We start from the raw sequence: 24,771 nt of genomic DNA, 5'->3' as shown, positions 1-24,771 counted from the left end.
TTAAGCAGGGAAGGAAAGGTAAAGAGGCTGCTTTCTGACTCAGGTAGAAAACAGCAGCAAATGACCTTGAAAGTAGAATTTTAAAGAAAAGAAACAGGGGAAGTCTGTGTTGGAATGGGCTATGTAGAATGCAGCAGTAAAGAAATAGGGGACCAGGGAGAAAGGGAAGGGGGGACAAGGGAAAGGGGGAAGGGTTATTTGTCCTGCACTAATAAAAAGCCTGCCTCTAGATAGAGATGAGACAGACACATAGACAAATGGCGATTTATAAAGGTAAAGGTGGAAACCCCATGTATGGATGAAGCATTTAATTTTAATTGGGCTTATTAATTAGGTGAAGCAAAGGGGGATTTTGATAGCTGGACTTTGGTAGTCAACCTCCAGAGGAGAAAGTGGCCAAATAAGGTTGGGTAGCTTTAGGAATGCAATCTGATTTTAGCAAGGCAAAGGGAATAGGGGAGAAGAGCAAGGCCTGCCAAAGCCACATGCTCCTGTGAGCTAGTGTTCCTTCAAAACCAACTTCAGGCACAAAGGCCATAAGAATGTATATGTCACATCTAAAAGATATGTATACACTTGAAAATATTTTAAAACTAAACATAGTCCTTTAGAATCAAGTCCAACACGAGTTCCTAGTCACTTTTTTTATAAAAACTTCAATATGGAAGCCATCTTTTCTTAAATAAAACAAGCATCATAATGATGAATATTTGTGAAAGAAAATACCTGTTTTAACAATGGAATCCCCCAGTCCCTGAACACTGTACAACTCCTTTAAAAATTTGACATGTACACACCATCAAAACAATCTAAAGAAGTTAAATTTATATCAAATATAGAATAAAAATTTCATCTGCGGGTTTTGACTATGCTCAAGATATGCCTCCAATAATTCATGTTTATTAAGTTCCAAGAGCAGACTTTAAATCAATAGGGTTTTGGAGTCAGTGACAGACATGTTCAAGTCTACTCCACAAATGACTCAGCATGTAACATCAAGCAAATAAATGCCCTTCATCTTTGATTATTAGCTTGCTTTTCATACTAAAAGGAGGTATGAAATATAATACAAATAGTTTAAAATCTGTTTTGATGGTAATACTTCATATTAAATGCAATTATTCTTCTCCTAAAATTTTGAAAACAATAACTGAAGACAGGTGGATGGTTTAGGAGTGCAGGAATCCCTGGTTCTTTTTCAACAATTATCTTGATGAGACTAGCCCCCTCAGTGTTGATAAGAACAATGTTGCTTTGTTTTTAATGACATGCCACAACTCTCTTGTGGAAAAAATGTAAAATGCCTTCTGACTCTTCCTATGACTCAATTCTGCCTCAACTTCTATCAATTTATAAACAGTTTCTAACCGCAAAGTGTAACACAATAAATAAAAGACCCAGAGACTGATACTGCGGTTCAGGCTTCAAGCTAAAGATCAGAAGAGCAAAGCAGCCAGCCACTATCTTAGACTGAAAGGCCATCCTGTAATGCTGAGGTTTACGCTGCTATGCTCTCTTCAATGTGGCTGGAGAATCCTGAGACTGAATACCAGCTCTGAGACCTTGCTCCTGTCTGATATATATCCTTGATGTTGGGATTAGAAGCATGTAGTCCCAGGTGCTGGGATCAAAGGCACAAGCTATTACTCTTCACTGTTTTGTCAGCCATGGTGGCCTTGAACTAACAGAGATCCATCTACCTCTTAATCCTAGGTCCGGAGATCAAAGGCATATACCTGCACTGCCTGATTTTTATGGCTTGAGGCTGACTTTGCTTTCTGAATCCTCAGGCAAGCTTTAATAAATCATAAATAATATGTCACCACAAGAAAGTAGTAACAAATAAACTAAGATACCTGTAAACATCACTTACTCCAGGGAGGAAAAGTGGTGAAAGTCCCATTCTCAGTGGCAATTTCCAGAACTATTCTAAAGGAAAACATAGATCAGTTTGCATCTTGTCAGAAACACAGCAATGAAAAATGACCACAGTGTTCTTTGTAGTGATCAATTTGCGGTTAATACAAAACAATAGCACCATGGGTCAAACGACTCTGATGTGGTCAAACTAGAGGAAGCAATGTGGTTTCATTCATCTTAATTTCATATTTATACAAAGTAAGTTGTTACAATTCCTCCAAAGAACATAAAACATTGTAAGTGAATGCTTAATCCTACATTATCTAAGCTACTTGGGGAAAGCTTCATCAGTGATTAGCATATTATCTAAGTGATGTGGAAGAGGTGAATGTCTTTCCGTCTTGAAGACTACAGTAAGTGGGATGAAAAATGCACAGAATAATATGCTCCCTTGTACTTACAACTTAAGATATATAATGTCATTTTCTTGAAGCTACTTATATGTAAAGAGGCCAGGAAGATATAACAGCCTGCCTTTCCCACCAGAAGAGCATAGGACAGCAGAATAAAAGACAGGCAATTTACCAGACATTGAGTCACTTTCGTTTTACATGCATACCTCTCCTTTTTCCCTCTTCCTCATTACATAATTACTCTGCCATTGTTGAAGTCACATACTGTATTGTTTTGCACAGTTCTCACAGCAGTCCTTGAACTGTAGGCAGGCAGATATTACCATCTTTCCTCTAAAAGCCCTCAGTGGTTTCTCATCTAATGTCCCAGCAGTGATTTCATGAGACAGTCTAATTCTCAGGTGACTGTATCTGTGCTGTAAGTTAAGCCTCTGCCTGACTCCACATTCAGGCTGCTTGTTTTACATCTTTTCTACTCTTTCCGTAGGGCTCCTTACAAACACTCTGCATTTCCTAGCCTACCTCTGTCTCTTTAACTAAAAGTGGATTAAAAGACAATGCCCCATACCTCATAATAACATTGTATCAAACGAATTAATACCCTATAGCATGCAGCACAGTGACTAGCACTGTGATCACAAAGCTGGGTATTTGGAGAGTCCTCCACAGAAACAAATGACTTCCTTTATAAGTCCATAGTGCAGACCTGCTATTTTAAATGTAGTTCATGCTCAATAATACATACGGAATTCAGAACCAAGTGGAAGGCTCTAGCTGCACTGTGTGAATAGCTTTCCATCATTTGGTGGTTAGGAAAGAGCATTAATCTTTTCCCGTGTGCATCTTTCTTCTGTGTGTGTCGGGGAGTTGATCCCATATTTTCTTTCTGTAATAAAAACCAAACATTTTAATTAGTTAAATCATACAGTGGCTCACATGGGAAGCACTTAATGATTGCATTACTTAAAAATTAGGAAGCAATAGTCTTGGGAAGAAAAGCAGGAGGAAACATTTGTGTAAGAACATGCATATAATTTTGCAAACAGCCTTAAGAAAGCTAACATGAGCTGAGGCTCAAGAAAATCCCAGAATGTCTCAAACAGGAAGAAAATCTAGGGTATGTGGGTAGAGAAGGAAGATGGTGCAGCTTAGAAAGTGTCTGCCAAAGGTCTGCATCACAAAGTCAGAAAGCCTTTGAACACTAGGAAGAAAACCCAACTCCTACAAGAAACTGTTTCTGACAAATCTGACTAAAAATATGAGAAAAGTATCTTGACCACCATTCTGCCAGTTAGGAAAGGTAAATAAAAATTAACAGCAAACTCCTTCTTACGGCTAATATGATACATGTAAAATTCAGGGACTGGTTTAAAGTGAAGACTTTGATGTTTGATTTTAGTGACATGCTAAAATAACTTTAAGCATTGTACAGATTCAGTCCTGCGAAGTTGCTTTACTTGTCTTTTCTTGGTTGTTATATGTATCAGTGAGTGTTTCTATAATGGTTTCTACAGATTCAAATGTTCATTATAGCTAGGAAAATGCTTACGCCTAACCATTTTATGTGTGGAAATACAAACAAGTAGAGTCAATGCTCCTGTAACTTGGAAGTACTTCCTTTCAAACTAAAAGTGAAGCACATGTCTTCTTATTCCTTACTTGATCCCTTCTCTGTTAGGTCAATCATCTACCCTATCCTACTTTCTGTTTTACTCAAGCCTCTGTCCTTGGCACTACCCATAATGCAATCACAAAGAAATTGTTTCTGTCCTTACATTGTTCAGCCTACCCTGTGACACAGTCTGGCAAACATTGGCACAGGCAGAGAGACCTATGAGCTCGTAGGAGGAACTTGTCACTCAGCCTTAGGGAATCCAAAAGTCATTCTGTGAGAGGATCACAAAATGGAAGAATAATGAAGAGCTATCTGTGATGAGAATTAAGGGGATAGTAGAGAGGGAAAGGAGTGCTTCAGCTGCACTTACTGTGCAGTCCACGTGCTGGGTTTTTCCACTCTTATTTTTCTACAGTACTGTTACCAGAAGTCACATTTCTCAAAGATGTTCCCTGCAGATGGCATCTGTGATAAGCCTTCCCATCAGTATTCTGCAGTGCTATTACATTTTTTACTTATGTTTTAATTGTGAAATAAATCTTAGTGCAACATTTCATACCTCTGTATAAAACATAACCAATAAATTAGCAACAAAAAATCTTTGAATTTTCAACTCTTCAAAGGAGTTTTATTAAAAGAATCTAAAACAAAAGGTGTGTAATAAACTATGATGGGTATGAAATTCCTCAATTATGAAGAGGTGGCTATGAAGCCATTCTGTAGCAACACTGGGAATGTATCACAATTAACCCTTGTTCCCTTTTGTTGTGAGTGTTCTATGCAAGAAAATTTTAGGGATATATGAATAACAATTTACTACCCACACATCTCTGCCAAGATATCCTCAGGATGCACACCCTTTAGTAAAAACCTACTAGAGAGTTTGAAACTAAGAGACCCTTTAGAAGGGGCATGAATTTATGCCAGAGTTACAACCATCAAGAAATTATGTCACCACTAGCACTGCTTTTCCCAGTTCAGACATTCCCATTTCATTGTGATTTTTTTTAATCGACTAACCTAAGGACCACCTTCTGAGAAGTTGCCTTCCCCACTGGATTTAAAACAAGTAAATAAGCAAAGCAAATAAATGACTAACATCAAGGTTTTGATCTCAGTCCCAGCATGTCAATGTATCCTATTTAGCTTCATATGACCATCCCTGTAAACTAGAGGCAATGATACCTGTCTTATTTATTATAAAAATCATATACAATTTCTGGACTAGACATGAAAAGTACTGACACTCAAATACAGTGTTGGGTCCTTCCTCCTTTCACTCTGACATAGTGAGAATAAACCTACTTCTATTTTAGAGGTACTCATGTTTACATATCCATAACCCCATTCCCTCACCCTCCCATCCTCCCATGTTCCCCATCGACTCCCCACAACCCAACCACAACTCCTCCCCAGAGACAGTGAGGCCCTCCAGGGGGACCTTCAAAGTCCATCATATCATTTGGTGGAGGGCCTAGGCAATCCTTGCTGTATCTGGGCTGCAATAGTATCCCTCCATAGGGATTGGGCTCCCAACATCCATTTGTGCTCTAGGGATAAAGACTGGCTCCACTGTTAGAGGTCCCATAGACTGTCTTGTCCTCCTAGCTGGCACCAACATTCAGAGGGTTTGGTTCGGTCCAATGATGTTTCTCCAGCTTTATGACTAGCGTCTCCATGCTGTCAGTTGGTCAGTCAGCTGTTTCTGAGGGTTTCTCCAGCACTGTCTTGGCTCCTTTGCTCATCCCTCTTCCCTCTCCACAACTGGATAACAGGAGTATGATTCAGTGCTTAGCTGTGTGTGCCTGTTTCTGCTTTGAACAGCTACTGGATTAAGACTCTAGGAATGGTAACCAAGGTAGACACCAATCTCATTATAGGGGAAGGGCATCAATGGTATTTTCTCCACCACTATTTGGATTTTTAGTTGGGGTCCTCCCTGTGGATCCCCTAACATTTCCCCTGTGCCAGACCTCTCTCCATACCTGTACTGTCTCCCTCTATCAAGGCAAATACTTTCTTGTCCTCCTCTATTCCTGCCGTGTCTCAGTCTTCTTGTTCTCCTCCTCTCCCCTTATTCCCTTACCAACTCCTTCCTGTTTACCCCTTATGCTCCCACTTTGCTCAGGGGTTCATGTCTCCCTCGCCTTCTTCGAGGGAATATGCAATCTTCTCTTGGGATCCTCCTTGTTTCCTACCTCCTCGGGCAGCATGGATTGTAGATTGGTGATCCTTTGCTCTATATCTAAAACTCATATATGAGTGAGTACATACAATGTGTGTCTTTTTGTGACTGGGTTACCTCACTCAGGATGGTTTCTTCTAGTTCCATCAATTTGCCTACAAATTTGAAGATTCCATTACTTTTTCCTGCTGAATAGTACTCCATTGTGTAAATGTACCACATTTTCTCTATCCATTCTTCAGTTGAGCAGCATTTAGGTTGCTTCCAGTTTCTGGCTATTACAAACAATGCTGCTATGAACATAGTTGAACATATGTCTTTAATGTATGAATGTACATTCTTTGGGTACATGCCCAAGAGATGAATTACTGGATCTTGAGGTAGACTGATTTCCATTTTCCTGAGAAACCTCTACCTTGATTTCCAAAGTGGTTGTACAAGTTTGCACTCCCACCAGCAATGAAGGAGTATTCCTCTTTCCCCACATTCTTTCCAGCATAGACTGTCATTGGTGTCACTGATTTTAGCCATTCTGACAGGATTAAGATGGTATCTCAGAGTTGTTTTGAGTTGCATTTCCCTGATGGGAAGGATAGTGAGCACTTTCTTAAGTTTCTTTCAAGCATTTTAGATTACTCTGTTGAGAATTCTCTATTTAGTTTTATACTCCACTTTTTAATTTCATTGTTTGGTGTTTTGGTGGCTAGCTGCTGAGTTCATTGTATATTTTGGTGATCAGCTTTCTGTCAGATGTGGGGTTGGTGAATATCTTTTCCCATTCTGTGGGCTGGCATTTTGTCTTGCTGACTGTGTTCTTTGCCTGGCAGTAGCTACTCAGATTCAGGAGGTACAAATTTATTAATTGTTGATCTCATTGTTTGTGCTACTGGTGTTGTGTTCAGGAAGCTGTCTCCTGTACCAGTTCTTTTGAAAGTACCACCTACCTTCTCTTCTAGGAGGTTCTCTGGCTGAATTTATGTTGAGGTCTTGATCCATTTGGACTTAAGTTTTCTGCATGGTAATAGATATGGATCTATCTGCAATCTTCCACATGTCCGAATCCAGTTATGCCAACACCATTTGTTGAAGATGTCTTCTTTTTTTCCAGTGTATAACTTTAGCTTCTTTCTCAAAAATCAGGTGTTTGTAGGTATGTGGGTTAATATCAAGGTTTTCAATTTGATTCCATTGGTCAACGTGTCTATTTGTGTGCCAATACCAATCTGTTTTCAGGACTATGTCTCTATAATAGAGCTTAAGTCGGGGATGGTGATGCCTCCAGAAGTTCCTTTATTGTTGTTATACCTATCCTGGGTTTTTCATTTTTAGATATGAAGTTGACTACTGTTCTTTCAAGGTCAGTGAAGAATTGTGTTAGGATTTTGATGGGAATTGCATTGAATCTGTAAATTGCTTTTGGCAAGATTGCAATTTTTACTATGTTTATCCTACCTATCCAAGAGCATGGGAAATCTTTCCATTTTCTGGTATCTTCTTTAATTTGTTTCTTTTTTTCCAACTTTCTTCATTTGAATTAGGAACAGGATTGTTTTACATGACAATCTCATTTCCCTTCTTCCACCCGTTCTCCCCTATCCGCCCCCCCCACTAAAACCTTATCTGTCACAAAGTTCCTACTATACAGGTCTTTCAGTTTCTTTTGGTTAGTTTTAACCTAAGATATTTTATGTTGTTAGTTGCTATTGTATAGGGTGATGTTTCTCTGACTTCTTTCTCAGAACATTTATCTTCTGTAGACCCTACTATAGTAGGGCTACTGATTTTTTGAGTAAATCTTGTATCCTGCCACTTTGCTGAAGGTGTTTATCAGCTGTAGGAGTTCCATGTTAGAATTTTTTGGGTCACTTATGTAAACTACCATAACATCTGCAAATAGTGAAAGTTTGACTCCTTTCCAATTTGTATCCCCTTGATCTCCTTTTGTTGTCTTATTGCTAGCTAGAACGTCAAGGACAATATTGAAGAGATATGAAAAGAGTGGGGAGCCTTGTCTTGTTGCCGATTTTAGAGGAACCATGTTGAGTTTCTCTCCATTTAGATTGATGTTGGCTGTTGGTTTGCTGTATATTGCTTTTATCATGTTTAGGTATGTTCCTGTTACTCTTGATCACTCCAAGACCTATATCATGAAGGAATGTTGGATTTTGTCAAAGGCTTTTTCAGCATCTAGTGAGATGATCATGTGGTTTTTCTTTTTCACTTTGTTTATAAGTTGTATTACATTGATGTATTTTCCTATGTTCTACCATCCCTTCCTTCCTGGGATGAGGCCAACTTGATCATGGTGGATGATTTCTCTGATCTGTTCTTGGATTCAATTTGCCAGTATTCTGTTGAATATCCCTCATCAATCTCATGAGGGATATTGGCCTGTAAATTTTTTTAGTTGTGACTTTATGTGGCTTGGCTACCAAGGTAATTGTAGCCTCATAAAAAGAGTGTGGCAATGTCCCTTCTACTGCTATTGTGTGGAACAATTTGAGTAGTACTGTTATTAGCTCTTCTTTGAATTTCTGGTAGACTTGTGCACTGATAACATCTGGCCCTGTGCTTGTTTTGGTTGGTAGTCTTTTGATGACTGTTTCTATTTCATTGGGGATATAGATCTGTTTAAATTGCTTGTCTTTTCTTGATTTAATTTTGGTAAGTGATATCTATCCAGAATATTGTCCATTTATTTAGATTTTTGAATTTTGTGGAGTACAGGTTTTGAAAGTATGGTGGTTCTCTGGATTTACTCAGTGTCTGTTATTAATGCGCCCCTTTCATTTCTGATTTTGTTAATTAGCATGCTCTGTCTGCCTTTTGGTTAGTTTGAATAAAGGTTTGTCTATCTTGTTGACTTTCTCAAAGAACCAACTCTTTGTTTCATTGAGTCTTTGTAATGATTTCCTAGTTTCTACTTTTATTGACTTCAGCCCTCAGTTTGATTACTTCCTGGCATCTCCTCCTCCGGGACAAGTTTGCTTCCTTTGGTTCTAGAACTTTCAGTTGCCCTGTTAATTCTCTAGTGTGACTATTCTCCAGTTTCTTCAAGTGGGCACTTAGTGCTATGAATTTTCCTCTTAGCACAGCTTTCAAAGTGTCCCATACCTATGGGTATGTTATGTCTTCATTCTCATTAAATTCTAGGAAGTCTTTAATTTGTTTTATTTTATTTCTTCCTCCAGCCAGGAATTGTACAATTGCTCATTATTCAATTTCCATGAGTTTGTAGGATATCTGCAATTTGTGGTGTTGTTGAATTCTAATTTTAAAGCATGGTGCTCTGATAAGATACAGAGGGTTATTCCAACTTTTTGTATCTAAGAAGGTTTGCTATTTTGCCAAGTATGTGGTTGATTTTAGAGAAGGTTCCAAAGAAAGCTGAGAAGAAGGTATACTCTTTTGTGTTTGGATGGAATGTTCTATAGATATCTGTTAATCCCAATTGGGTCATAACTTCTTTTGGTTCTTATGTTTCTTTGTTAAGTTTCTGTCTGGTGGACTTGTCTAGTGGTGGTGAGAGTGGGCTTTTGAAATCTACTATAATTGTGTGAGTTTTTATATGTGATTTGAGCTTTAGTAATTTTTCTTTTACAAATACAAATGCCCTTTGTATTTGGGGCATAAATGTCCAGGATTGAGACTTCATCTTGATGGGCTTTTCCTGTGATGAGTATGAAATACCCTTCTTCATATCTTTTGATTGATTTTACTTTGAAGTCTAATTTTTTAGATATTAGGATTGCTACACCAACTTGTTTCTTGGGTCCATTTGATTGGAAAGTTTCCCAACCCTTCATTCTGAGGGAATGTCTGTCTTTGACATTGAGATGTGTTTCTTGTATGCAGCAGAAGGATGGATTCTGTCTTTGTATCCAATCTTTTAGCCTGTATCTATTTATAGGCATATTAAGACCATTAAGACATTGAAGAATATTAATGACCATTTATTGTCGGTTCTTGTGTGTTTTGGATTTGTTGGTGGTGGTGTTGTTATGTGTAGATTTTCCCCTTTTTTTCTTTGGTGTTTGGTAAAGTGGGATTATCTATTGCCTATGATTTTTTGAGTGTAGTTAACTTCCTTAGGTTGGAGTTTTCCTTCTAGTAATTTCTGTAGGGCTATATTTGTGGATATGTATTGCTTTAATCTGGTTTTGTCTTGGAATATCTTATTTTCTCCATCTATAGTAATTGAAAGCTTTGCTGGATACAGTAGTCTGGGCTGACATCCATGTTCCTTTAGAGTTTGTAGAACATCTATCCAGGATCTTCTGGCTTTCAAATTTTCCATTGTGAAGTCAGATGTAATTCATATAGTTCTGCCTTTATATATTACTTGGCATTTTTCTTTTGCTGCTCTTAATATTTTTCTTTATTCTGTAAGTTTGGTGTTTTGATTATTATGTGGCAAGAGAAATTCTTCTTGTGGTCCAATCTATTTGGTGTTCTATAAGCTTCTTGTCCTTTCATAAGCATATCCTTGTTTAGGTTGGGGAAGTTTTCTTCTATGATTTTGTTGAATATATTTTCTGTACCTTTAAGCTGAATTTCTTCACCTTCTTCTATACCTATTATTCTTAGATTTGGTCTTTTCACTGTGTCCCATATTTCCTGGATATTTTTCGTTAGATACTTTTTTGGATTTGAGATTTCCTTTGGTCAATGACTGTATATCCTCTAGTGAGTCTTCAACACCCGATGGAACTCTGTTCCATCTCTTGTATTCTATTGGTTATATTCATATCAGTGGTTCCCCCTCCCCCTTCTCCTCCTACTCCTCCACTCCTCCTGCAATGCACCCTCATCTACTCTTGAGAAAGGGTAGATGGAATGTCAACAAAGCCTGACACATTCAGTTAAGGCAGGGCCTGCCCATCCCGTCTCAAGGCTGAGCAAGGCATCCCATCATATACGAAATAGATTTCAAAAAGCCAACTTATGCCAGGGATAGATCATTGTCCTAATGCCAGGAGTCCCACAAACAGATCAGGCTATAAAACTGCTGTTTACATGCAGGCACCCCATCTATCTCTTTATTAACACAAGAAATGAATTGTCCAAATCCAGTGACTTTTTCCAAGTGATATCAATAAATGATAAAACTTCTATAAAATGAGTAGGCAAGAGTGGGACTATTACTAATATATTTTTTTTACAAAGCCTTGGTCATCTTACACACTTTTGCCATTTTCTGTTATCATTTTACATCAAAAATCTAACTGTAGTAAAAAATATTCAGAATTCCATTCATAATAGTTCATAATAGCTGTGTAATTTTTACTTTCTCGATGCAGGGAGAATGAATTGTTCCACTCATCAGTATGTTAATTGTATACTTTTAAGATAAAAATTAATTTTTGAGTTGCTATTCCAATGATAGTGATTCTCATTACACTAAGACATCACTTATGGACAAGAAAAAAGCCTTATAATTAACATCAGGTGTTGGCAACCATGTAAAGAAGACAAATTTAACACATCTCTGCATATATAAAAATAGATTGAAATCATAGTATTATAGACAGAATGAGGTACTTAATTTTTATTAAATGATCTATTATAAATAGTTTAAAATAGTATGTACTATTTCCAATTCATCTGAACTATGAAAGTCAAATTTTTACCTGAAGCTAAGTAAATAAAAAACATAGGAAGATAGGTAGAGTGTTGTCTTAGGAAAAAACTCCAAGCATCTCTGAGATCTCAGACCAACACCCTAGATAACCCATCTTGGGAGGTTAAAAAAAAAAGAGGTAATAAATAACAATTGGCATCCTGATAAAAGAGAGTGAGCACAAATGTGACATTTAAGTCAACATTCCTGCTCAGACTGTGTCTGTTGTTTGAATGTCAAAAGATGGCTTCAATGTCCCCTACTCATTTTCTTATTGCTGAAATGGCCTGGCCATCAGCAAAGGGCACATGCATCTTATTCTCAGATATTTTCACATCAAATTTCTTTTAGTAGAAATATATAAGAGGTGTAGTGATTGTTAAGGTGCCCCTGTTCTATCTGACTTAGAGAAGAACACTGGCATCTGTCTCTCAATCCCCTAGCCTGAACCAGCAGTTAGAAGAAAGTTTAAAATTCATCTGTCAGGGAACTGTTAGCCATGGGAACATTGTGTAAGTGTGCTATCTAAATGTGAACCAAGAATGCCAGCTAAGAGTGAGTAGTCACATCATTTTTAGGGGCCCCAGAGGTATAAAGCACTCATTGATCTGGTTATGAGATCTTGCTACACCTTAGGGGGAATCACACAATCAATGTGGATGATACTATTCTGGTAGTTTCTTCCCTTGAACAAATTGCTGTCTTTTCAGTTTAAGGTGTGAAATAATGTGTATATTCTAGGGAAGAGAAAAATTGTAAACCAGATATGAAAACAAAAAGGAGTTAATAGGAAGGAACCTAATAAGTGATGTCAAGCCCTGGCCATTATTTTCTTTTTTTTTTTTTGCATTGATATGAATTTTGGTTTATTGATAAAATTTTTTATTTTATTTTATTAGTTCAAATTAGGAACAAGCTTGCTTCACATGTCAATCTCTTCTCCCTCTCCCTCTCCCTCTCCTCCCACCCAACATCCTACCTGCCCCTCACCCCCACTTCACTCCCCAGGCAGGGTAAGGCCCTCAAAAGGGCTCCCCAAAGTCTACCACATCATGTTGGCCTGACCATTATTTTCTAATATAAGGCCCCACTGATTTTCCAGGAAAGAATAAAACATGGGAACTCCATAGCTATGATGAAGATTAGTACTCCTAAAATATAATATATACTAAATCAATAAACTCGTAAGTACAAGCAAACTATAAATTACATGCAATCCAAATTCTTAGTTAATATCTGTACCTCCTTCCTTACATGGAGAATGAAATAGGCATAGAAAACAAACCATTAGTAAAAATTACCGAGAAATTGGGGAAAAAAAGTAAGATTGGCATTTCAGATGTTTGTGGACAATATACATACTAGGAACCATCATCATTGTGAACAGAGTAAAATTGGTATTATTTTATGATTCTCTGAAATTTGATGGAGTGTGTTCCATATTAAACAGGTCAGCCTCTCTTAATAAATTAATAATGGGCTCATGGTAGAAGTGGGTAAATATTTTGATGACTTACTACTAGAAGATGCACCTCTGAACTTGAAACTTGAAGTGAGAACTGAAAAAGAAACAAGTGATGTTACCATAGGGAGCCAGAGTGGGCCACACAATAAACCGTTTTTCTTTGACAACAGAAATACTTTCTTCCTGTCCAATGAATCTCAGGACATCCCTCACATATACTTCACCTACCATTCCTTAATGAAAGACTGTCCTCATCTGCCCCTATGGATTTTTTTATCGATTTATTCACATGATGGCCTTTTAACTATAAATTAGCTATAACTAGAGTTTCTGGTTCCATATGCTCACTTGGCCATGCATAGAACACAACACATCCAAGCTGGAGACACACAGTATCACCATAAGTTGTAACACTTATGTTTTAATGGTTCTTTCTTATTTAGTAGTATTGCTATCAATTCATTAGAACCAAGTCATTGAATTCCTTGTCTGACTACTTCAAAATTTCTCCCAATACTAGTTCTGAAATGTCCTCATAGTTATTATATTAAAATAGTCACTATATTGTCCTTAATATTTCTAAATGCCCTTTTTAGTGAGTCTAATATTATTTTTCTTCATTTACCATCTCTCATTTCTACTTCCTTCTACCTTCCTCACTGTCGAACTTATCTTTAACTAACTTCATCTAACGAAAGACTTAAGCAAGGATAGAATGGTAACAACTTAGATTTAACATGACACATTCATTTAGGCAACAAATGAGAAGTCAGCTTAAGACCCCTATCACAGAACTGTTAACCAAAGACTAAGAAGCAGTTGCGTAGAGCTGTGCAAGTTGCATACTCAAAACCATATTTATATACACTCCTGTTCATATTCCCAAATGACTCGTACCCTACCATGGAGGTACTTGCTCATTCTTATTTATTGTTATTCTACTCACAATTTCAAAATAATGAAACCAGACTAAATGTCCATCAACAGATGAATAATGAAAATGTGGTGTATATATACAAAATGGAATTTTACTCAGCTCTTTACAAAAATGAAAATTTCAGAAGAATTGATGAAAATGAAAGTGAACATTAAGCAAGGTGACCCAGGCTCAAAAAGACAAAACCATTTATTCTCTCTCATATGCAGACCTTATTGTTATAGGTATATAAAGAAACCTCCAGTGTTTATATGTATTTAATTGTACCATAGACATGCTAAAGTGGGCAGATGAAAACTCACACTAATTCAACCCTACACAAAGAAATACAGACAAGTAAGGAATGCTGAAAGCAAGAGAAATACTCTTCCACAGGGAAACATACCAATTGATTATCCAATAACAAAAGTCAGTCCTGAAAGCATACATACAAGTAGCATCATACAAACTGGGCAGATTGTATTTGTGTATTTATGAGTCTCTCTCTATTTCTCTCTTTGTGTCTCTCTCTGTCTCTGTCTGTCTCTGTCTCTCTCTGTCTCTGTCTCTCTCTGTCTCTCTCTGTCTCTCTCTGTCTCTCTCTCTCTCTCTCTCTCTCTGTGTGTGTGTGTGTGTGTGGGGGGGTGACAACAATGAATAAAAAAGGTAGCCTGGATTTGAAAGAGAGCAAAGATGAATTTATGAGAGGGTTTGGAGGGAGGAAAGGAAAAGGGGAAATTATGGAATTATATAATGATCTCAGAAACTAAGAGAAATAATAATCAGGGGGCTATGAGAGGTGCAGACTATAAGACTAGATAAGAGACCATGGGATGAAAGTACTGAGAAGTGTGAGTTGGAGAGAATAGAGGTGAAAAGAAGGTTTGGGGTAAAAAGAAACAAGAAAGGAGCAGATAAGAAACAATGTGGAGAAAGAAACAATAAAAACAATTTATTTGATAATATGCCAATATTTATAAGCTAATATTTTTAAACAAATGATTTGCTTCCTTGCCATATAAAACTGACTCAAAATCTCCTAAGTTTACAACCTTGAATTGTATTTTGCTAGACTCCTTAAATGATTATGGTGCAATATCTGATGCTGGGAAGCTCAAAATGTCATTTATTAGTCATACACTATAATGTGTCTAATATATTTAGGAAGAACAATTACAAAAGTGTTTCATGAAATGGTGTTTCCATTGAACTACACATAAAGCTTCCCGAATGGTTCACATTAAATGAAACAATATTCATGTGAAGGTATAAATTCAAGTAAAACCCAAATAATGATATCAGATAAGAGCCACACCTTATGCATAGTTTCTGAACACATAAAGCTAATGGGTTGTCATTAGTTTCATACATGAGGCTAATGGATTGCACATGGACACTCAAGAATCTATCTGAAATAAAAATGATGATTAATGCTATCCTATGCAAAAGGTTGAAAAATTAAGATACTAATTGCATCTAGATAAAAGGCCATTAAGAACAGAATATTAGAAAATTGTATATTTAAAAATGTCCTTAAGTTAAAGCATTCAACATTTTCAGTTGCTTACGTGGTAGAAGAATCTCTTCTTCATGTACTACATAGAATTTTTCTTATGTTTGTAATAGCATGTAGACTCTAGAAATGCTTGGCCTACAGTGGAAAGGGTCTCTACATTATTAACTTATCAACAATGAAGTTCATTGTCAAATCACTGTTATAAATGCATTGTTCCATAAGAATGAAGATAATAGTAATTCTTTCTTTTGAAAGTACTTTTTATAAGGGAAATTCTATCAGTATAAACCAAAGCTCCATGACACACTGAAGTATCAAAAATAGAATTTTCTTAAACTCTTATTAATTAATGAATTAAACATTTTGTTGTTGTTGAGACAGGATTTTATGTCTCCCAGGGCCCGCAGTCCAGCTGGCTATGCAGCTAAGGATGAGATCAGATTTCCCCACTGGTGGGGTTACAAGCATGTCCCCCTATCCTCAGTTCATATAGTGCTAAGAAATCAAACTTAGGACTTTGTGCATTTTAGGGACACACTCTACCAACAAGCCCAGTTTTATTTTACTATATAAATACTGTAGGTATATATGGGTGACTGAAAACATGGGTACAGATATATGCATTAATAGTAAGATATGCATTAATAGTAAGATATAGAGAATAAGAAATAATATATATGTATTTGTAATTAAAGATGTATGTAATAACATATTCACTTTGGACTAATAAATTTTTAGGTAAAAATATCTTTCATTTTCTAGTTCTATCCATTTGCCTGAAAATTTCATGATGTATATTTAATAGCTGAGTAATAAATACTTCAGTGTATAAATGTACATTTTCTTTATCCATTCTTCTGTTTAGTGACATCTAGGTTTTTTCCAATTGCTGTCTATTATGAATAGAGAGACAATATACATGGTTGAGCAAGTGTCCCTGTGGTAAGATGAACATCATTTGTGTATATGCCCAAGAGTGGTATAGCTGGATATTGAGGTAGATCAATTCCCACCTTCCTGATGAACTGCTGTACTGATTTCCATATTGGCTGTATATTTACACTCCCACCAGCAATGGAGGAGTGTTTCCCTTGCTCCATATACTGACCACCATGAGCTGTCACTTGCATTATCGATCTTAGCCATTCTGAAAGCTGCAAAATGAAATCCCAAAGTACTTTTGGTTTGCATTTCTGATGGTTAAGCATGTTGAACATTTAAGTGTTTCTCTGTCATTTGAGATTCATCTATTGAGAATTCTGCTTAGATCTATATTCCATTTTGCAATTGGGTTATTTGGGGTTTCTTTTGATATCCAGTTTCTTGATTTCTTTATATATTTTAGATATTAACCCTCTATCACATGTAGAGTGCATAAACACTTTTCCCATTCTATAGGCTGCTGCTTTGTTTGGTTGGTGGTGTGGTGTTCTTTGCCTTGCCAAAACTCTTCAGTTTCATGAGGTCCCATTTATTAATTGTTTATCTTAATGCCTGTGTTAACAGTGGTCTGTTCAGATCTATGAATTATCAGTGATAAATGTATGTGTTTATAATTAAAAATGTATATAATAACTTATATTTACTTTGGAATAGTCACAAAATTTACAAGTTAAAAGATCTTTTAAAGATTCTTGAGAATACAAATAAGTTTTCTTGTAGAAGCAGTTTTGCAAAGTGAGCAGAAGTCCTCAGGCATACAGTTCTGTTGAACCTACAGTACTAATGACTAACTATTTGAAATCTGGAATATTGAAACACACTACAAGAAGGGTACATGTGGGGGAAGAAGACTCATTCCTTTCTATTTTCCAAATGTCTTTTGTGGTTTTATTTATTAAAAATATTTAAAATATTTTCCTTTGTTTTTACTAGTCTTCCCTTCTGTGACATCTAAATGAAATTTCTGACAATCTTAACTCTTCCTTACCAGTGTTGGTCACTCTTTTCACCGATTTGCTTTTTATGTACTTCTGCATGCATTAAAACACCTTAGATGGTTCTGAAACAGTTTGAAGCTTTGTCTACAGCTAGTTCCTATTGTAGGGATCCTTGATTACTCCTGGCTAAGAATAAAGCCATGGCACTTTCCCTTATACTTACCTCAGTGTTAAGTAATTGTTTTAAAGATGCCAATTAATTTTTTTATAATGACAGGAAAAATAGGTCTCATCACTTAGTTTCAGAATGTAAGACAGTTCATACACTTAACAGTATTAATTTTTCTGAATGTATCTTTGAAGGAATAATTGTATGAGAGACAGAAATTATAAAGGTAAATGAGAGACAGACTGAAACAATCAAAAGAAGCTGCTTGTAAATTGGGAACCTGTAAGCCAAATAACTTTCTCTCCTTCTTTTTCAATATGTGTCTATGTCTCTGCAGGTTGTGATTTGATCCCAGTACAGTATCTTCGCTGGGGTGACCCAGAGCCCATTGCAGCTGTGGTGTTCGCCTGTCTTGGCCTGCTGGCCACCCTGTTTGTTACTGTAGTCTTCATCATTTATCGGGATACTCCGGTGGTCAAGTCCTCCAGCAGGGAGCTCTGCTACATTATCCTTGCCGGCATCTGCCTGGGCTACTTATGTACTTTCTGCCTCATTGCAAAGCCCAAGCAGATTTACTGCTATCTCCAGAGAATTGGCATCGGTCTCTCTCCAGCCATGAGCTATTCAGCTCTTGTAACCAAGACCAACCGTATTGCAAGGATCCTAGCTGGCAGCAAGAAGAAGATCTGTACAAAAAAGCCCAGATTCATGAGTGCCTGTGCTCAGTTAGTGATTGCCTTCATTCTGATCTGTATCCAGCTGGGCATTATTGTAGCCCTGTTTATCATGGAGCCTCCGGATATAATGCATGACTACCCAAGCATTCGAGAAGTCTACTTGATATGTAACACCACCAATCTAGGCGTTGTCACTCCTCTTGGATACAATGGATTGTTGATTTTAAGCTGCACATTCTATGCTTTCAAGACCAGAAATGTTCCAGCCAATTTTAATGAGGCCAAGTATATTGCCTTCACAATGTACACAACCTGCATCATATGGCTGGCCTTCGTGCCTATCTATTTTGGGAGCAACTATAAAATCATCACCATGTGTTTCTCAGTCAGCCTCAGTGCCACAGTGGCTCTGGGCTGCATGTTTGTGCCGAAGGTGTACATCATCCTAGCCAAACCGGAAAGAAATGTGCGCAGCGCCTTTACAACATCTACGGTGGTGCGCATGCATGTAGGAGATGGCAAGTCATCCTCTGCTGCCAGCAGATCCAGCAGCCTAGTCAATCTGTGGAAGAGGAGGGGCTCCTCTGGGGAAACCCTAAGGTAACAGTTGTGAGGGCATAGCAGGGCATGGTTGCTAAGGAAACAGTTGCATTTGCTTTGCAGTCTTTCAATAGGGGATGTCTGCATGACTCAAACCACAGGAGGCAGGGTGTTTTAGTGTTTGAGACTTTCCCAAGTGTTTATTGTAAGACTGATTATTATCTAGTTATATAAGCTAGGGCTAGAAGCTCAAATGTCAAGATGAATAATAAAACAGTTGCATCATAAGGCAAGTTAGTTCAGAAGGGGAGGGAGAACAGAGGTAAGTTATATTTTAGTTGAAATGGACAAGTTGAACTCATTATGGAGAGTTTTAATAGCCTAAATGGACAAAACAACACAGTGCCTTTGCATACAACTCTACTAAATTCATTAGTTTCCCAGTTCTTTGTTGCCTAGATCCCATCCTACCCCAGGTTCAGTGGCATAAACAGCAACTAATAGGTAGTCTGCAAATGATCTGCGCCACGAGCCAATGCATGGGGGAATTTGAGTGTTATCCTTACAACTGTCCCCATAGATTCAAAATAGAGATCATGAGTCTTGAGAAAAAATTCTAAGATATTGAAGTGATATACATATTAATGATAGTTGGAAATAAGGAGGTACCATTCTATAGATCTAGGGATTATAAATAAAGAATGCCTATATTTAGTAAGTGCCTATCACAAAACTGGTTAGGACATCTCTACTGTACTTTGATATTCTTCCTAAAATCTGTATAAGTAAATGTAAGTTAATAACTTTCAATTTAAAAGTGTCTTTCAAAATGACGATAAACATCTAAGTAATGTTGCTTAAATCATTCTTATATACTGCCATCTATTTCCACTGGAAGTCTTTTCTGTCATCTCTGCTGATTCAAAGCATAAATGGTAGTGATGATGAATATAACATGTCTCATGGGGTTTGAAATGGACATGTAAAATTATTGGAGCAGGTTAGCCCTAAAGCCTAATCTGGTGGAGTTACTAACTTGTACCCTTACCTCATTAAGTTCTTTTCTAATTACATTTCTTATCTCTTCCTATGTAGGACACTTGACAAACTAAGTTGTATCATTTCTGTCTATGACAAATGCCAGAGTCTTGGTTTATACACAAAAGGCCTTCCATATATCTGACCTGCTCACATATTTTCCCCCATGCCTTCTGACAACTCTATTAAACACTCCTAAAACTTCTGCAAAATCGGCTTTTCAGATTGGCTAAGACATTTATTTTTCAGACTTTTCTTTCATCAGCCATTTTTTCAAATAAAAACTTTCCAGGGAAAGCTTGATTTATAAGATAGACAAGCTGGCATCGGAAAGCAATTGCTTGCCTAGGTCCCAGTAACAACAACTCAGCACAGAAGGCTCCTTAGAAATAAAGCATCTAGTGATGGGAAAGGATGCTATGTAACCAGCTTTTCCTCTGTTTGAATGCTGACATTGTCATCTGCTCTCTGAACCTTACTGACTTCAAATAACTAATTGGGATCACTTCATTTACATTATTGACTATAAGGGATGGAAACACATAGTAGCACTTTAATCGATGTAACATATTGCTGTGCTAGACAGCCCTGGGACTAAATACAAGCAGTAGAAATTACTAGCTGTATAACTTTTGCCAGGTTTTCTCAGGCTCTCTGGAACTCAGTTCGCCCTCTGATGAATTGAGTTGTAAAATACAGCTGTTACTCGGTTTGAGGACTACATAACATATGCACATAGTATTCGTCACACAATAGGTACTCCTTAAGAACTATTATTTTAATGGACTAGATTATCAATTGCCAGTATTCCTCAATACCTGAAAGTCAGTTATATAAACTAATATAATGATATCAACAAATAAGAGAGCATCCAAAGGGCAGTGCAAGTTTATGAAGACACTGCTGAAGCAATCTGCTCTTTACAGTCTTTACCATCTTGACATGATACAAGACAGTTTAGCACATCTTGTTTCATACTTTAGTTAAAGCAAGCTCCCTATAGTGTAAACCACATCTACCTTTCTGTAGATCCCTCTGTCCTTGGCACCTACCTGGGCTCACAGTTATATGCCACACATAGAAGCTGATCATTAGTGTTGTGTTGGTATGTTTGATAAAGTAATGAATTTAGAAAGATAGTAATGTACTGAGGTTTAGGTTTTTGTGTGTCTTATAATGTGCGTAGCACTTTGCAGCAATCATACTAACTTTCATGAGAGTAAGCCTGCAGTGATCTGTGTTACAAATGTCCCTCACAGTCCTATTACCAACAGTCTCAAATCAATAAGTGGATGGATTGTTAATTGATTGTCTTGATACAGTGATACTGTTTCTCTGATATTTTTACTAATATTTTTAACTATCCTGCTTTTAATTTTTATTTTTTAAGTGATCAGAGGTAAGATTTTGTGGCAATATATCAATTTGATTTTCTTTCAGAACCATGATGTTCATGGTATTGAATCTAGAAGTCAGTACAATTAGGTGTTACAAACTTAAAAATATAAAGGACTTTGGGGCAACTGTTGTTGTTTTATGCAACCTTTAAAAAAGCCAGGTCTGCCCATGTGATTATAGCTGAGATAGCCTACAATCTGATTATAGAAAGATTTTCTTTCTGCCACCACATAGGATATGTGAGCTAGCATATGCTGTTGATGTGGAGAAAAAGGAATTCAGAGAAAGCTGTCATCCTCTTGCAGTGCAGTCCATCCCTGCTGCTCTTTACAAACTGTAATACTCAGTGAGGGATGTGACCTAAAATTCCTTTTCTTTTTTGTTCCTACCTGATCCTAAACTAAAATGTTACTCCTCTTTGACACAGAGTCAAAATGCTCAAAGCACTAGCATACTATTTTTCACATTGTAAGACACATCTGTACAAATTTACCTCTCCTTCAAATCCCAATTTTGTAAAGGTCAGTGTGTATCACATTGTCACACCAGAGTTTAGATAACAGGAACAAGTGGAAAAGGCACCTCTATATTTTCATGTTTTCTTCTAAATTACTGCTATTACTTGTACTTTTCAGTGACTGAATTCTATCTTGTGCTGTTGAGCTCATGTATGGGGGTGAGGAAAGGTCTCCAGTAGGTAACTAAAATCCAAAAAATCAGACCTTTAAGCAGCTCCTATCCTGACCCAACCTTGTTCTGCACCTTTCCATCTGGTTATGGAGACACCAACTATTATTAGTCAGAACTGAGTCTGAGTCATGTTTCCCTATCTGATCTTATTATGTATCTCTTCATCACCCATCATCTGTCAAAGCAGCAATGGATGGCTCTCCATTTTAAAGAGAACGATAATTGCACACCATAGAGCAAAGAAGGTTGTAACAACTCAATGGTTTCAATGATTGTTTCTAACAGTTACTACACCCTCTTGGAGAAGGAGCAGAGAGGGGCCATACATGTTCAGCCACATTGCACAAGGATCCATGCCTGGGTTTAAATATAGCAGAAACAATTTGAATGGGGTATTTTAGTCTGTTTAGTAAACTATGAAATAGTACATAATAATCCTGACTTTAAAGAATGAGGATCTACATTAATGTTCAATAAAAGCACACAGAAAGAAGTCAATAAATAAAGAACATTTTAAAATAGGGTTCAAATGCAAGAACACATTTTCAGATCTCCATAAACTGATTCTACTTGTCAGAAAACAGATTGGTCAGAATCCTGTAAAAATGGTCTTCATGTCTCATTAAACAAAATTTACTCAAATATCTACCATAAAGTGAGAAAATAGCTTGTCATTGTCTTCAAAGGGAACTGGATGGGGAAAGTGTGTGGCAGTATTCACTGCATAAGCTGATGAATTTTGTCTACAACAGAAAGTGGTAACACACAATAGCGATAATGGTTGGAGAAATAGAAAAAGACAAGGACACTGGCAAAGAAGGAAGGAGTGGGAAAGAAATGCAGTGATAATTTAAAGAGTATAAATCAGAAAAGTCTTCAGCTATTACTCATTTGCTATGTTCTGTCCACTATACAGTATTTTTCATATGTATTATTCGTCTAACATTTATAGTTCTCATGAAATATGGCAGATATCAGCTCTCATCTTTTCCAATTTTCAAAGTAAAGAACTTGAGGGCGAATATCTTTTGAAGACTTCTCTATCACCTCATAACTTGGATGTGATGAAACAGTTTTTTTTTTTTTTGAACCTCAGTTTGTGCTCACAAGAATTGAGCATTTCCCAGTGAACTCCTTCTAAATTATCTGACAAAATTTTCTTTGGAAAACAATTATTAGTCTTTCAATCAATGCTGGAAAAATTCTCTGTTCTTTGATTAGAGATAAATGCTCTCAAATCCTTTAATATAAAAACTAATTATTCATTAATTAACTCTTTCCAATCATTTCCTACATGAAGTGTAAAGACCTTTTTATGGAAGCAGCAATTGTCCACTTAAAATCTTTTGATTGGATCTACAAATCTCTCCAGCTTTTTTTCTGATTTGAAGAAAGTAAATGTGAGTATTGTTATAGAGTATCTGTAATTTATGTGTCAAAGCACTGAACCATAAGCAAGGCCTCCATAGATGAAGTATACTATGTAAGTGAAACCTGCTCAGTATCCATGGCATCTGAAGCAGATATAGCAAATGCCTAAACTTTTGGTATAAAGGTAAGTTTCTGGTCACTCTTTTCCATCAAGAAAAGATCTATTTTCTTAGAAAAAAAAGTGGACAAAATTAACTTAGAAAGAAATTGAGAGGAGAAAGGGAAAATGCCTTATAGCTTTACTTTGAGGTAACTCATTTCTAAAGGCGTATGCATACGAGACAGAATCAGTCTGATCTTTCAATGTGTTCTAAGATGGAACAGCTGCCTGCAAACTACTGGCAGATGCTGAAGAAGCAGGTGAAGCCATCTAAGATAATGCTTTCTCCCTACATTGGGATTTCTGCTTTTAAGACATGTTTTATGGCCAGATGTTGAATCTTGATGAGTAGACTTGGAATTAACTAGCACACATAAATAAAATATGGAAAAGGAGAGGCTTAGAGCCTCTTCAGATAACATATATCAAGAACACATTTGATGAGAGAATAAACACTTGTATATGAACATATAGATGTATAATACAACCATCTATATATACATATGTATACATTAGAAATAGCACAGAGTAGTAATGTATTCTACATAAAACATGTTATCCACTCCTAGAAAGGTCCAAAAGATAATTTGGCAAATTCAAAGGGACCAATATCACATTTCACTCATATGTGAAATCCATAATACACATGCATATGTATGTACACACACACACACACACACACACGCGCGCGCGCGCGCGCGCGCATCTGAATATGCTAACAGAGTATCTCTAATTTCTGTCAAAGCATTGACTATTACCAAAATATCAAAAGAGGATCGTTTGTGTGTGTGTGTGTGTGAGAGAGGGGGGGGAGAGAGAGAGTGTAATTACATTAGGAAGACTACTACTTAGGAGAGGAAGGTGATCATTAAGAGGAGGAGGGAGAAACAGAAGAGGGTGATTTATGGGCTGAATGTGAGTAATGTATATAGTATTCACAGGTGAAGCTATCATAGTAAAACCAACTTTTTTAAAGAGATGATTTGCCAAACTCAGAAAGACAGTACCATGTTTTTGCTCAGATGCATGCTTTTTCTCATGCTGAGAATTTACAAAATTCCCATATATGTGTAACATGAAACATGGAAGGGGAAAGAATGTCAGAGTAGAGTTAATCAAAGGAACCAAGGAAATGAGAGGGGAACGAAGGAGTGGATATTAGCAAAGCACACAGTATTCACATGTGAATTCATAGTGAGTTCATTCATAATGAATCCTCTTGCTTTTTTTAAAGGATAATTTGAAAAAACCTGCACAG

The 24,771-nt window shown here is 36.9% G+C and overlaps 1 protein-coding gene across 2 annotated transcripts in view; it reads left to right on the top strand.

The window, feature by feature from the left end:
• Positions 1 to 24,771, top strand: part of LOC100763614 (metabotropic glutamate receptor 5) — a 430,950-nt gene that overhangs the window by 364,339 nt on the left and 41,840 nt on the right. For both annotated transcript variants that reach the window (XM_035441359.1, XM_027407590.2), the window contains exon 7: positions 17,977 to 18,916. In XM_035441359.1, the coding sequence (XP_035297250.1) occupies positions 17,977 to 18,916 (940 nt within the window). The remainder of the gene's footprint in view (positions 1 to 17,976; positions 18,917 to 24,771) is intronic.

The sequence above is a fragment of the Cricetulus griseus genome, chromosome 3 (genome assembly GCF_003668045.3).
Source record: "Cricetulus griseus strain 17A/GY chromosome 3, alternate assembly CriGri-PICRH-1.0, whole genome shotgun sequence".
NCBI classification, from domain to species: Eukaryota; Metazoa; Chordata; class Mammalia; order Rodentia; family Cricetidae; genus Cricetulus; species Cricetulus griseus.
The sequence above is the reverse complement of the archived record's forward strand: the minus strand, read 5'-3'. Positions and strand labels throughout refer to the sequence as shown.